The sequence below is a fragment of the Camelina sativa genome, chromosome 16 (assembly GCF_000633955.1).
Source record: "Camelina sativa cultivar DH55 chromosome 16, Cs, whole genome shotgun sequence".
Classification (NCBI taxonomy): domain Eukaryota; kingdom Viridiplantae; phylum Streptophyta; class Magnoliopsida; order Brassicales; family Brassicaceae; genus Camelina; species Camelina sativa.
In genome coordinates this window covers 25,709,973-25,724,024 of record NC_025700.1, presented here as the reverse complement: position 1 = coordinate 25,724,024, position 14,052 = coordinate 25,709,973, and the positions used below count along the sequence as shown (strand labels likewise).

General features: G+C 36.3%; 4 protein-coding genes and 1 non-coding gene across 5 annotated transcripts in view; 4 read left to right on the top strand and 1 right to left on the bottom strand.

Annotated features, from left to right (window-relative positions):
* The window catches only part of LOC104752481 (DNA-repair protein XRCC1-like), a 3,511-nt gene extending 1,880 nt beyond the window's left edge, over positions 1-1,631 (bottom strand). The window contains exons 1-5 of the mRNA XM_019238258.1: positions 1,478-1,631; positions 720-1,085; positions 427-615; positions 234-345; positions 10-36 (exon numbers count right to left, since the gene is read on the bottom strand). Of these exons, the coding sequence (XP_019093803.1) occupies positions 10-36; positions 234-345; positions 427-615; positions 720-911 (520 nt within the window). The 5' untranslated portion in view covers positions 912-1,085; positions 1,478-1,631. The remainder of the gene's footprint in view (positions 1-9; positions 37-233; positions 346-426; positions 616-719; positions 1,086-1,477) is intronic.
* Positions 1,691-1,772, top strand: TRNAS-AGA. Its single transcript has one exon. It is a non-coding gene; the product is annotated as a tRNA-Ser (tRNA).
* On the top strand, positions 6,632-8,291 carry LOC109125128 (DNA (cytosine-5)-methyltransferase 1-like). The gene is made up of 2 exons (XM_019237609.1): positions 6,632-8,111; positions 8,199-8,291. The coding sequence occupies exon 1, from the start codon at positions 6,653-6,655 to the stop codon at positions 7,517-7,519; it is 867 nt and encodes a 288-aa protein (XP_019093154.1). The 5' UTR covers positions 6,632-6,652; the 3' UTR covers positions 7,520-8,111; positions 8,199-8,291.
* Positions 9,593-11,034, top strand: LOC104752480 (DNA (cytosine-5)-methyltransferase 1-like). Its single transcript, XM_019237608.1, has 2 exons — positions 9,593-10,646; positions 10,792-11,034. Exons 1-2 carry the CDS (start codon positions 9,629-9,631, stop codon positions 10,803-10,805), a joined length of 1,032 nt encoding a protein of 343 aa, XP_019093153.1. The 5' UTR covers positions 9,593-9,628; the 3' UTR covers positions 10,806-11,034.
* On the top strand, positions 11,443-12,246 carry LOC109129554 (DNA (cytosine-5)-methyltransferase 1-like). The gene is made up of 3 exons (XM_019237850.1): positions 11,443-11,449; positions 11,541-11,858; positions 12,004-12,246. The coding sequence occupies exons 1-3, from the start codon at positions 11,443-11,445 to the stop codon at positions 12,015-12,017; spliced, it is 339 nt and encodes a 112-aa protein (XP_019093395.1). The 3' UTR covers positions 12,018-12,246.

Genomic DNA, 14,052 nt, shown 5'->3' with positions numbered 1-14,052 from the left:
GCTTCTCTGGTTTTTTAGAAAGTTGTTCGCTCTTTTCTGGAATACAATCAATTAAGCTTCACAAGGTCAACTTGAACATATAAATGAACCAGGGTAATAAGAAAAGCTAATCTCTTGTTCATCATTTAGTCATACATCAACCTTAAAACAAGGTGATATTTATGAACCTCTGGAGACAGTAAATAGTTATCAAAGATTCCATCTAAAAAGCCTTTCCAATATATTTCTGTTACCTCGGATAGCATCTTGAGGAACACTACTTTTCCTCCATGGTTTTCCAGCATGCATAAGGTATTGCTCAATACCCACCAACTTCTTCTGCGTATAACTCTCGGTTATCCATTCCTGAAGACGGTTAAAACATAAGAAATAAAGAAAAGGAGAAATTCAACTAGGCACAAAATTGTGAAAGTCAAAGAAAGTAACCTTCGAGACTATTGTTCCACAGTTAGTTTCGACCTGACGGAACTTGGGAGTGTTAGGAAAAGCACAAATCAACAACGTAGAGTCAGAGTTCCAGTCAGGTTGATATGTGGCTCCCATTGCCAAGGCCTGTGATCTAAGTGTGCTCCTCTCAGGGTTAACAAAGCCCGAGAGCACAAAAACGACTCCATCCTGCACAGTTTTCATCTTTAGCTCAAATCATAAAAACACAATAAACTAACATGACAGCTAAAAATTATGTAGTTTCAACAACAATACTAATTAGTCACACAGACCATAAGTTTAGCGAATTCCGTAGCATTTGAACTTTTGCCGCGTTGCGAATTGTTGGAAGAGGCATTTCTACTGGTCTGCTCTTTAATATGCTTATCATCTTCATCCTTGGACTTCTTACTATGAGACTTACCTGGACTAGTCTCAGGATCACTTGAACTCATCCAAGAAGGAAGATTTCGCTTCTGGGACATCTTCTCTCCTTCACACTAGAGAGAACACGCAAGACAAGACAAAACAAGACAGCCCTTCCTCTCTAAGTTCGTATAAGTAAATACTATCTTGAACTCAAGGCACTATATACTTGAAACCCTCAGGCAGATATTGATATTGGAAAACACCAAAACCAGAGACGAAACGTTTCAAATCTGCAAAAGAATGGCTAAAATATAAAGCATTCCCAAGAATAACCAAACTTTATACAAACGAACGGTACAACCTTTTCAATTTCATCATAAAATTAAAATCCAAGGAAATAATAGTTCGTGAATGTACTTTCGTCGAGAATAATTGGTTTGGGATCACAGATGTCTCCCAAAAGGAGTCCCCAATTTGAAAGAGTGGGACAAGGGTTTTTGGTTTACAGGATCAAAAAGCGAAGAATCACAGAACTCAGTAGGCACTATATACTCGAAAATCGAATTGAGAAAATTGGAATTCATACAAACAAAAGAAGAAAGGCATTGCATTGAAACAGAAACATGGCGAATTTCACTATAAAACCCTCGAGAGCTAAATCTACACATCTCAATGAACATACAGGTCACGAAGGAGGAGAAGACGACTATTAACTTGATGAGCAGAAAGCGAGGAACCTTAACGCGGCGTGCTTTTGCTTCTTCTCCTCTCTTCGATAGCCTGATTGAGAGAGCGAGCGCAGCATCATCAAATCCCAGAGTGTCAACGTTTATTCGATAGCCGGAACTCATATCAGAGTGTATACAATTTAATAAATCAAACGGATTAACAAAAGGTGGACGTGCCGGAGTGGTTATCGGGCATGACTAGAAATCATGTGGGCTTTGCCCGCGCAGGTTCGAATCCTGCCGTTCACGGTTTTCCTCTTTTTATTCCTTTTTTTTCTTTTTTTGACTCTCTGCCGTTTACTTNTCAGAGCTTGTTTGCTCAATATTAATCCACCAAATGATCCAGAAGGGGTTANTTTGACAGAGCAAAAGAGTAGTAGAGAGATGAGGCTTATAATTTCTTATATTCTTTATGGCATTGAGGTGGACATGTACGAAGATAACGTGTACAAATATAAGAATCAACAAAATTTAGAGGTGAATGTTGACATTCATGTCTACATGCGAATGATAAGGACCCAAATTGAATGAAGACTCCAACCAACCAATATAAGGGTAAATTATTTAAAAACCAAGCTTCACTGGTTGCCAATTACCACATTGAAGAAGCTTACTAAGCGTGGGACACATCCTATTTTCTTTTATAGCAACTACAGGTAAGACCGGCAATACTAAATAAGATTAAGAGTGATTTTGTATAACGATTTTTGAAAATAAAGTGATTTTCTTTTTGTAGAAATCATATTGATAATAAAATAATTGAATAACTTTAATAAAAATGATTATATAAACAATCAAATAAGTTCATGAAAGACAAAATTATGTTATGAAAATAATGTATATGTTGTTGTCCCAAAGAAAACACTCTAAATCTCCAAAAAAAGTCACAATCTTATATGAATTCAATGAGTGTCTTGTGCTTTCACTTTCTTTACTTTATTACCTCACTTGATTCGAGTTAGGTTTGTCTTGATTAGTAGAATTTCTTTTAGAGATTATTGATTTCATATGAAAAAAATATTCTATTTCAGATTTGTATTCTTTATTTAAAAGTTATAGTGATTCTGCATCTCTCGTTTGCAGGCTGGTTCTCTGTGGGTATCGTGGATCAAAAAATACTTGATAAGAGGAAGGAGTTTCTGGACTTCAGATTTCAGGAGCACAAGGAGTTGGATTTGGAGAAGGTTGGTAAAGTTGAGGGAACTAGCCAGACCCTTTATTCATTGTGAGCAACTGGAGCTCTTTTCTGGCATGATAACTGGACAGGACTAGGACCTCTTATTGATGTAATTGGAGATTTGGGGCCGCGACTTTCGGGTATAGGACTCCACTTTAAGGTGATTGAAGCTGTTTCTAACGGGGAATGGGCGATATCCCGGGGAAGGAACCCAACTATTCAATTACTCAGAGCTTGTTTGCTCAATATTAATCCACCAAATGATCCAGAAGGGGCTGACATCTATAGATGGAAGCTCACACAAGATCAACCCGGAGGTTCCTTCAATTCAGCGCTTACTTGGAGGAAACTGCATCCTATGGGCCCTGCAGTCTCTTGGCACACTCAGATATGGTTCAAGGAAAACATACCGAAGATGGCGTTTATGGCTTGGTTAACAGTGCTAGGCAGGCTAACCACAAGGGATAGACTGAGGAGTTGGAATCTACAAGTGCCCTCTTCTTGTCTACTCTGTACTTCAGGGGAGGAGACTAGAGACCATCTGTTCTTCAGCTGTCCATACTCAAAGGTACTATGGTTGGATTTCTTCGCTCCTCTTCAACCGAACTTACCATCTACCTTCAATGGTTGTTTAAATTGGATTAAGTCTCCTACCACAAATAGGAAGCTTAATACAATTTGCAAACTGTTGTTCCAAGCTCTTTTATATAACATGTGGGCTCAAAGGAATGCACGGCTTCACTCTGCAACTATTCTCTCAGGGACAAGGGTAAGAAAAGATATCCAACTACTGATGAGACGAAAACTCACAGGATTGGATAGAGCTTCTTCCGCATTGCTACCCTCAGACATCGATGATACTTATCTCCATCACTGGTTCTCCAACTTCCAACCGTCATAACTTCCACTCTGCCTTTCACTCCTAACTGCTTCCCAAATCGTTTGTTTATTGTTTCCAGTAACTTATAAAAGAAAATAATTTCTTCGTATATATAAAACGGTATCGTATTAAAAAAAAAAAAAAAAAAAACAACTCTTTCAATTATCAGATCTTTACAAAACGTTTCGCATGACTATAACTTTACTTAAGGTGTCGTAAATCTCTCTCAAAAATTTGCATAGATTCTAGACCGCAAAATAGAAGTCATTTCACCTCTTCTTTTTCATTGTCCACGTATCTATCTAGTTTTCATTGTCCACCTCATCTTTACACTTTATGGTCTAATCTAATGAATTATGAAAGGCCAAATGATCATAGTCATTTCACCTCTTCTTTTTCATTGTCCACGTATCTATCTAGTTTTCATTGCCCACCTCATCGTTACCCTTTATGGTCTAATCTAATGAATTATGAAAGGCCAAATGATCTTATCCAAGCAAAAAGTTACATAGACTGTACGACACATAACTACATATATGAAAATGGAAAATGATGGCAAAATGTTTTATTTTGGGTTGTCTATCGTTAGAATTTATAGTTTGGGGGCGTCATGCATAACGCAATTAAAAAATGTAAATTAAGGATCAAAAGTAAATACTCCATCGTTAGCTCTTCATTAATATTAATGGTATAACGTGCCCAAAATAACTATGTAACCTTTTTTTTTTTTTTTTTAAAGAACTTTTTTATATTTTTTTAATGTTGATTTGTTGGCAAAAATTAAGCTAGTTTGTATTAATATTATAGTTTTATTGGTTACATATTTTAACTAATCTAACTCCTCCCAATATTGGAGAGAAACACGTTATGTTTTTATTGTACTGATATCTCTAATTTGTCGTCAAATAAAAAATCTTAACCAAAAGATAAAATTCTTATCATCACATTTCAATACTTTGACTTTGACTGACGGAGAAATAGAAATGACCTCTAGTTTCATCTTTTGATAGAAACAAATCTGTAAAATTAGAATTTAGGTAGTGAATGGTGAGGGCATCTCCAACACCACTCCTCATTTTGAAGGGAGCAAATCATTAAAATGAAAATTTGAAGGTTGTTTGCTCCAACAATAATCCTTAATGTTTCTAAAATTCACTAATAATGATAAAAATTCATAAATAAATCTATAACATATATTTTCTATATTATACAACATAAAATATTCTTTATTTTATTATACAATACACATTATTACATAATAAAAGTTACATGATAATATAGATTACATACATAATGATTAAAACTTTCATATAAATATATATATATATATAAAACACAATAAAAGTTATATCAAACAATATTAAAAAATATAATACCTTATATGATAAAACAAAATAATATGTAATTTTCAAAAAACATAAAAGAAAATTACATGTAAAAGAATAAAATTACTCAATATAACTATTTTCATAGTGCTCCCATATATGGTAAATTATTGCATTATTGTTGTAAATTTTTTTTTGTAAATGGTATATCTTTAATATATCAATAATTTTAATTTAGTGTCTTTGAATGTATATAGGTGTTTATATTTATAACACTTGAATTTGATAAAATTATTTGTAAGATATGTATATTAGAAAGACTAAAATGAAATTTGTAAAAATATTTGAGGGTTCACTATTTAAACCCTTAAAAATTGAGAGTTTAAGAGTCTGTTGGAATTCAAAAACTCTTCAAATTTCAAGGTTTGAGGGTCTGTTCGAGTTGTTCTTAAGTCTGGAATTCAAGCAAAAAACACAAACCCATTAACAAGTTACCATTCACGATTCTGTTTATTAATTTGCGTTTTATTTTATTAAAAAATAGTAAAAGGTGCGTTATTCAAAACAACTATAATTATACCTCAAACATGAAAAACGCACTCTGATTTTCAAGATGGCCAATATCCAACGGTTTTAACAAATCCGCAGTTGATAATACCAGTTAATAATAATAAAACATATGTATATATTAAACATAAAACACAAAATAAATCATACACAATTTATCTCTTGTCACTTAGAAAAAAGTTTGTTTTATTTTTTTAAATAATTTAATACAAAAATACACTTTCTAAATAATCTAATAGATATTAAATTAGAAATACTAATTTAAATGCTTAATAAATTCAGTTTCAATGGAAGCATGTTAACACTAGGTTTCATCATATATTTTGATATTATTTTATGTGTTTTATTATTTTATGATTGTATTTTTAATTTTAAAGAAATTTTGGTATTTAAAATTCAGAAATTAAAACTTATTTATTAATGATAATTAAAATAAAATAATATGAAATCTGTACCGCAAATTGTTTTTCACCAATCAAACATTATCATGTACCACTTATTTTAGAATAACCGTATTTATCCCATAAATATATTTGTCTCGCACGTACCATAGTTGAACTATACTGCACTATCAATTTTGTTGTCCCGCATTACTAAATTCGCGGTTATAGAATATTCCGACCCTTAATATAGAATTCCGACCCTTAATATAGAATATTAAGGGTCGGAATATTACTAAATTCCGACCCTTAATATAGAATATTTCCCAAAAAGCTAGTAATCAATTTTGTAGCAACCCCAAAATGTGAAGAATATATATATTCAGGCGCCTTTTTCTGATTTTTGTTTCATTTTTTAAAAATCAAGTTTTAGCGCCGTTTATTGCCGCGCGTCGTTTCGATCTTGCCTCTCTCTCTCTCTCACTCTTCCTCTCAAAAATCTTGCTTTCTTCAACCTCTCTCTCTCTCTCTCTCTCTCTCTCAGAGACCGACTTGGGTTTCGCGTTTCTCCGGCTGATTTCTCTTCTTAACGTAAGTTTATCATGTCGATTTTTCTGAGATTTGTGTAGATTTCGAACTATAGTGATTGTTAAAACCCTAGAATCGGGAAATTTTAGCTGGGTTTTTTATTTTATTTGCAATGCGATGTAGTAAACGCTTTGATTACGTAGATTCGTGTGTGAATTGTAGTCCAATTGCGTTATAATGATGATTTTGGTTTGAAATTAGGGTTTTTGAAAATGGTGGAAAATGGGGCTAAGGCTATGAAGAAGGGAAAGAAGAGAGCACTTCCAGAGATTAGCGAGTCAGAGGATGTCTCGAGGACGAGGAGGCCGAGGCGTGCTGCAGCGTGTACGAATTTCAAGGAGAAATCTGTCAGACTCGATGAGAAATCTGCTACTGTTGATGTAAAGAGACAGCAGACTGTTGACAAGGAGCTTGTCGCGTTAATGTTAACGACTCTGGAGGGTGGTGACATCGAACCTCGTCCAACCAGGAGACTGAATGATTTCGTTTTGTTTGATTCAGATGGAGTCTCACAGCCTGTGGAGATGTTGGAGATCAATGACATATTCGTTTCTGGTGCTATCTTAAATTCGGATGTATGTTTCGACAAGGAGAAAGAGAAGGGTGTGAGGTGTCCATCTTTTGGACGGGTTGAGAATTGGAGTATTTCTGGTTATGAAGATGGTTCCCCTCTGATTTGGATCTCAACGGAGTTGGCGGATTACGATTGTCGTAAACCTGCTGCTAGATACAAGAACGTTTATGATTATTTCTTTGAGAAAGCGCGTGCTTCAGTGGCTGTGTATAAGAAATTGTCCAAGTCTTCGGGTGGGGATCCTCATACGAGTCTTGATGAGTTGCTTGCTGCGGTTACTAGGTCAATGATTGGAAGCAAGTACTTTTCTAGTGGTGCGGCAATCCAAGACTTTGTTATATCTCAGGGAGAGTTTATATACAACCAACTCGCTGGTTTGGATAAGACTGCCAAGAAACATGAAACAAGCTATGCTGAGATTCCTGTTCTTGTAGCTCTCAGAGATGAGAGTAGTATAGTTGACAAGGCTTTGCAGATGATGGAAAACCATCTAATGGGGTTCTGAGGATTGATGGAGTTTCTGAAGTTGCCGAGACCAATGGCTTCACATCGAAGCAACTAGTTGATGGTGCTGATGAGGACAGAAGATATGCTAAACTGTTACAAGATGAAGAGTATAGGAAATCTATGCAGCGGCGGCCCAGAAAAAACAGCAGCTCAGCTTCTGCCTTAAATATGTTCTACATTAAGGTCAATGAAGATGAGATTGCCAGTGATTAGCCTCTCCCGTCGTACTATAAGACCACCAAAGAAGAAACAGATGAGCTTCTGCTTTATGATGCTTTGTATGAGCTTGACGCTAGTGACCTGCCTCGCAGGATGCTTCACAACTGGGCTCTTTACGACTCTGATTTACGGATGATATCTCTTGAGCTTCTTCCGATGGAACAATGTGATGATATTGATGTCACCATTTTTGGGTCAGGCGTGGTGACTGACGATATGAGACGTTGGTTTTCTCCAGACGATCCCGACAGTGGTTCCCAGTCATACGATCCTGATGGGATGAGCATATTTCTCAGTCAAATAAAGGGATGGATGATTGAGTATGGAGGGGGCGGATATATCTCCATTTCTATACGAACAGATATGGTCTGGTAATCTTACTATACTAGTATTTTGTGCTCCATGTTTCTGCGTTGTTTTTTTTTTTCTTCTGTTGCTGATCTATAAGGTATATGCAGGTACCGTCTTGGAAAGCCGTCAAAGTAGTATGCCCTTTGGTATAAACCTGTTCTGAAAACAGCAACGGTTGGGATAAGCATTATTAATTTGCTCAAGGATCAAAGTAGGTTTGCTAAGCTTTCATTTGCAGATGTCACAAAGAGACTGTCTGGGTTTCTGATGAATGATAAAGCTTACATTTCTTCTGATCTTGTGGCTGTTGAGAGATATGTGATTGTCCATGGACAAATTATCATACAGCTTTTTGCAGAAGATCCCAACAACGATATAAAAAGGTGTGCATTTGTTGTTGGTCTTGCAAATAAATTGGAGGATAGGCACCACTCAAAATGGATCATCAAGACGAAGAAAATTTTGCAGAAGAAAGAGAATCTGAATCCAAGGGCAGACATGGCACCTGTGGTATCCAAGAGGAAATCTATGCAAGCAACAACGACACGCTTGGTCAGCAGAATTTGGGGAGAGTTTTATTCTAATTACTCTCCTGAGGATTCATTGCAGGCGATTGGTGCAGCAAATGAGAAGGTAGAGGTGGAAGACGAGGGAGAAAATGGGGAGGAAGAGGTTGAAGAGGAAGGTGAAAATGAAGATGTTACGGAGGACACTGTAGCAAAACCTGCTGAAGTTCAAAAGCCTCATACTCCTAAGAAAATTCGAGCCAGTTCTGGAAAAAGGGAAATACGATGGGATGGCGAGAGTCTAGGAAAAACATCTGCTGGTGAGCCTCTCTATCGACAAGCCCTTGTTGGAGGGGAAACAGTGGCTGTAGGTGGTGCTGTCACCTTGGAAGTTGATGATTCAGATGAACTTCCGGCCATCTATTTTGTGGAGGACATGTTCGAAAGTACAGATCACTGCAAAATGTTACATGGTAGGTTCTTACAAAGAGGATCTAAGACTGTTCTGGGGAATGCATCCAACGAGAGGGAACTATTTCTGACTAATGAATGCACGACTGTACAGCTTAAAGACATAAAAGGAATAGTCGACTTTGAGATTCGATCAAGGCCATGGGGGCATCAGTATAGGAAAGAGAACATCGCTGCAGATAAGCTTGACCGGGCAAGAGCATTAGAAAGAAAAGCAAAAGATTTGCCAACAGAATACTACTGCAAAAGCTTGTACTCACCTGAGAGAGGGGGATTCTTTAGTCTTCCACTAAGTGACATTGGTCGCGGTTCTGGGTTCTGCAATTCGTGTAAGATAAGGGAGCATAAAGAGGAGAGGTCTGCAATTAAACTAAATGTTTCAAAGACAGGCTTTTTCTCCAATGGGATTGAGTATTCTGCTGAGGATTTCGTCTATGTCAACCCTGACTCAATAGATGGATTGAAGGAGGATAGCAGAACTGTTTTTAAGTCTGGGCGGAACATTTCGNAAGACGAAGAAAATTTTGCAGAAGAAAGAGAATCTGAATCCAAGGGCAGACATGGCACCTGTGGTATCCAAGAGGAAATCTATGCAAGCAACAACGACACGCTTGGTCAGCAGAATTTGGGGAGAGTTTTATTCTAATTACTCTCCTGAGGATTCATTGCAGGCGATTGGTGCAGCAAATGAGAAGGTAGAGGTGGAAGACGAGGGAGAAAATGGGGAGGAAGAGGTTGAAGAGGAAGGTGAAAATGAAGATGTTACGGAGGACACTGTAGCAAAACCTGCTGAAGTTCAAAAGCCTCATACTCCTAAGAAAATTCGAGCCAGTTCTGGAAAAAGGGAAATACGATGGGATGGCGAGAGTCTAGGAAAAACATCTGCTGGTGAGCCTCTCTATCGACAAGCCCTTGTTGGAGGGGAAACAGTGGCTGTAGGTGGTGCTGTCACCTTGGAAGTTGATGATTCAGATGAACTTCCGGCCATCTATTTTGTGGAGGACATGTTCGAAAGTACAGATCACTGCAAAATGTTACATGGTAGGTTCTTACAAAGAGGATCTAAGACTGTTCTGGGGAATGCATCCAACGAGAGGGAACTATTTCTGACTAATGAATGCACGACTGTACAGCTTAAAGACATAAAAGGAATAGTCGACTTTGAGATTCGATCAAGGCCATGGGGGCATCAGTATAGGAAAGAGAACATCGCTGCAGATAAGCTTGACCGGGCAAGAGCATTAGAAAGAAAAGCAAAAGATTTGCCAACAGAATACTACTGCAAAAGCTTGTACTCACCTGAGAGAGGGGGATTCTTTAGTCTTCCACTAAGTGACATTGGTCGCGGTTCTGGGTTCTGCAATTCGTGTAAGATAAGGGAGCATAAAGAGGAGAGGTCTGCAATTAAACTAAATGTTTCAAAGACAGGCTTTTTCTCCAATGGGATTGAGTATTCTGCTGAGGATTTCGTCTATGTCAACCCTGACTCAATAGATGGATTGAAGGAGGATAGCAGAACTGTTTTTAAGTCTGGGCGGAACATTTCGTCTATGTTCCTAGTCAGTCCTCTAGCATCAGGTAACTTTCATTCTTAGAGAATGCAAAGTGCTTGCCATGTGAAATGATTTTTTCGGATATGATGTTGAGCATTTTTTTACGGGAAACAGAGTTAGTATTATTAGCTTTATCAATATGGTGAAATGGTTGTGTATGAAAACTGTAGGGGTTTCCGGATAGCTATGAGTTCTCAGGGAACATTATACACAAGCATAGGCATATTGGGAATGCAGTTCCTCCACCATTGGCGTTTGCTCTTGGTCGTAAGCTCAAAGAAGTCTCTTCAACAACAACCCTAAATGAGATTTAGATTTGGCATGTCCTTTTTAATTACAGTAGTCATTATGATCCTTCTCTTAAATGAAACTCAGTTATTGGTGCTGGTACTTTTATATAAAGAAAAAAGCCTAAGAAGAGTTTTTGTATATTCTAATTTTCTATATTCGAATTGAAAATCTTATTATATATGTATATATATCCTTTGGGTCTCTCGATTATGTTTATCAATCAAGCAAGCAATGATGTCTATGGAGTCTAATATATTTTGCCTTTTAATCGTACTAGGTTAGATGCGCTACTCACTTTTTTTTTGGAATTGGGTTAATTGTAAAACTATGGTTTATACAATGATAAAACAGAAAAATTCACTAATAAAATAAAAATATAGAAATCTATTAAGCTATAAATATTATTTTTTTGTCAACTTTAAGCTATAAATTTAAACATTTGTTTTTGAAAAATATGGATATGATGTGTATTACTTAAATTCCGTAAATGCTGATGTGTAACATGAAATTATCATTATTGGTCAAGAGATATGAGCGGTATTCATCAAAGTATTCTTACTGGACGTCAATTTTAATGATGTGTCACTCTCTAAACACTTCAAAAAGCTGAGGTGCATCACTTGCAAAGAAACACATTGTGTTTTTATTACATTGNGCTTGTACTCACCTGAGAGAGGGGGATTCTTTAGTCTTCCACTAAGTGACATTGGTCGCGGTTCTGGGTTCTGCAATTCGTGTAAGATAAGGGAGCATAAAGAGGAGAGGTCTGCAATTAAACTAAATGTTTCAAAGACAGGCTTTTTCTCCAATGGGATTGAGTATTCTGCTGAGGATTTCGTCTATGTCAACCCTGACTCAATAGATGGATTGAAGGAGGATAGCAGAACTGTTTTTAAGTCTGGGCGGAACATTTCGTCTATGTTCCTAGTCAGTCCTCTAGCATCAGGTAACTTTCATTCTTAGAGAATGCAAAGTGCTTGCCATGTGAAATGATTTTTTCGGATATGATGTTGAGCATTTTTTTACGGGAAACAGAGTTAGTATTATTAGCTTTATCAATATGGTGAAATGGTTGTGTATGAAAACTGTAGGGGTTTCCGGATAGCTATGAGTTCTCAGGGAACATTATACACAAGCATAGGCATATTGGGAATGCAGTTCCTCCACCATTGGCGTTTGCTCTTGGTCGTAAGCTCAAAGAAGTCTCTTCAACAACAACCCTAAATGAGATTTAGATTTGGCATGTCCTTTTTAATTACAGTAGTCATTATGATCCTTCTCTTAAATGAAACTCAGTTATTGGTGCTGGTACTTTTATATAAAGAAAAAAGCCTAAGAAGAGTTTTTGTATATTCTAATTTTCTATATTCGAATTGAAAATCTTATTATATATGTATATATATCCTTTGGGTCTCTCGATTATGTTTATCAATCAAGCAAGCAATGATGTCTATGGAGTCTAATATATTTTGCCTTTTAATCGTACTAGGTTAGATGCGCTACTCACTTTTTTTTTGGAATTGGGTTAATTGTAAAACTATGGTTTATACAATGATAAAACAGAAAAATTCACTAATAAAATAAAAATATAGAAATCTATTAAGCTATAAATATTATTTTTTTGTCAACTTTAAGCTATAAATTTAAACATTTGTTTTTGAAAAATATGGATATGATGTGTATTACTTAAATTCCGTAAATGCTGATGTGTAACATGAAATTATCATTATTGGTCAAGAGATATGAGCGGTATTCATCAAAGTATTCTTACTGGACGTCAATTTTAATGATGTGTCACTCTCTAAACACTTCAAAAAGCTGAGGTGCATCACTTGCAAAGAAACACATTGTGTTTTTATTACATTGACGATTATACTTGTCCATATCTCATTTTTGTATATTGTGTCTCAATTTTCAGAAGATTGAAACGCCTCATATCCTCTTCTTATCTTTCTCTCGTTGTGGCTAATTAATTTCTGCTTAAAGGTGTAGACTAACACAATTCCAAGACCAAGCTTATGAATATTCCCGAGTCCAAACATGTCAATTTTCTATCTTTACTTTTTAAACATTATTAAAAAACCTTGTTTAACCGCAAACTGTCTTGGACTTTTGAAGTGGATCCCGAAATTTCAGGGCAGTTATTCTAAAAAGTTACGTACCAATAAGTCATCGTCACGACTCACGTGGTTTAGTAAGTAATGCTTATAAAAGGGTTCAATGGCTTTGGCACGTTCTATTATCCTCGCTTTTCTCGCTTGACTTTGGCAAAGGTTCATCTGACCGTTGTGTTGTCGTTCGTCTCTTCTTCGACGCTAGCTACTAATATAATCAATGGGAGTGTTTTTACCTTTTATTAGTTGAATTTTACCTTAATTTTTGCTTTCCCTCTCACTTAGCTAGAGTCACTTTGAATCCTGTTGCTGTAGGGAAAAAACGAAGTATATTGGGGTAATATTTAACTCATCCTTGTCATTGTATTTATCTTAAATCATGTTGTAGATTTCTTTTTTGTCCCCAACTTGGCCCCCGTTGTTTTGCTTTTCAACCTCCATTGATAAGTTGATGTATGTCTGATGATGATGATTGATGAGGATGAAAATAAATCACTGTTGGACGCACTTGAAAAGAAAAGGGAAAGAAGTACAGTGACTGGGCAGTAGAATAGATACAAAGCCCACGTCAGCAGCTACTGGATAACCATCCATCGTAATGCATTATGCATATAGATAAAAAGGACGTAAAATAAATAACTAAAATGAGCTTATCCTCCTGTACGTGAGAGCTTTATTTAATTTGATGTCGACCGCATAAATATCCAGTCCAGTTCTATTTCATATTCTAGCAGTTTATATGCAAATCATGTCTTCTTTAACAATTTGATCTCTATTATAATACAGTTGGAAATTAATAATGCATACACTTTGAACTTTGAAGTCATCCCTAATGGCTAATGCCAACAGTACTAAGGCATAGTAATAACTAATAAGGCGTCGAGTCAACTATACATGCACCTTTGAGACGTATACCGTTTTTTCTTTTATATGATGTCCGCTTCTCTATGCTGATTTCGCCAGCGTTTTCAGCGGTTCTGGATAAGTTTTTAGTATTTGAATATGTTACTATTTTTTTTATTAAAA

What these genes read in the sequence shown, in the direction of transcription:
- LOC104752480 (XM_019237608.1), top strand. Translation starts at nt 9,629, where the DNA reads ATGGCACCTGTGGTATCCAAGAGGAAATCTATGCAAGCAACAACGACA.
- LOC109125128 (XM_019237609.1), top strand. Translation starts at nt 6,653, where the DNA reads ATGGTGGAAAATGGGGCTAAGGCTATGAAGAAGGGAAAGAAGAGAGCA.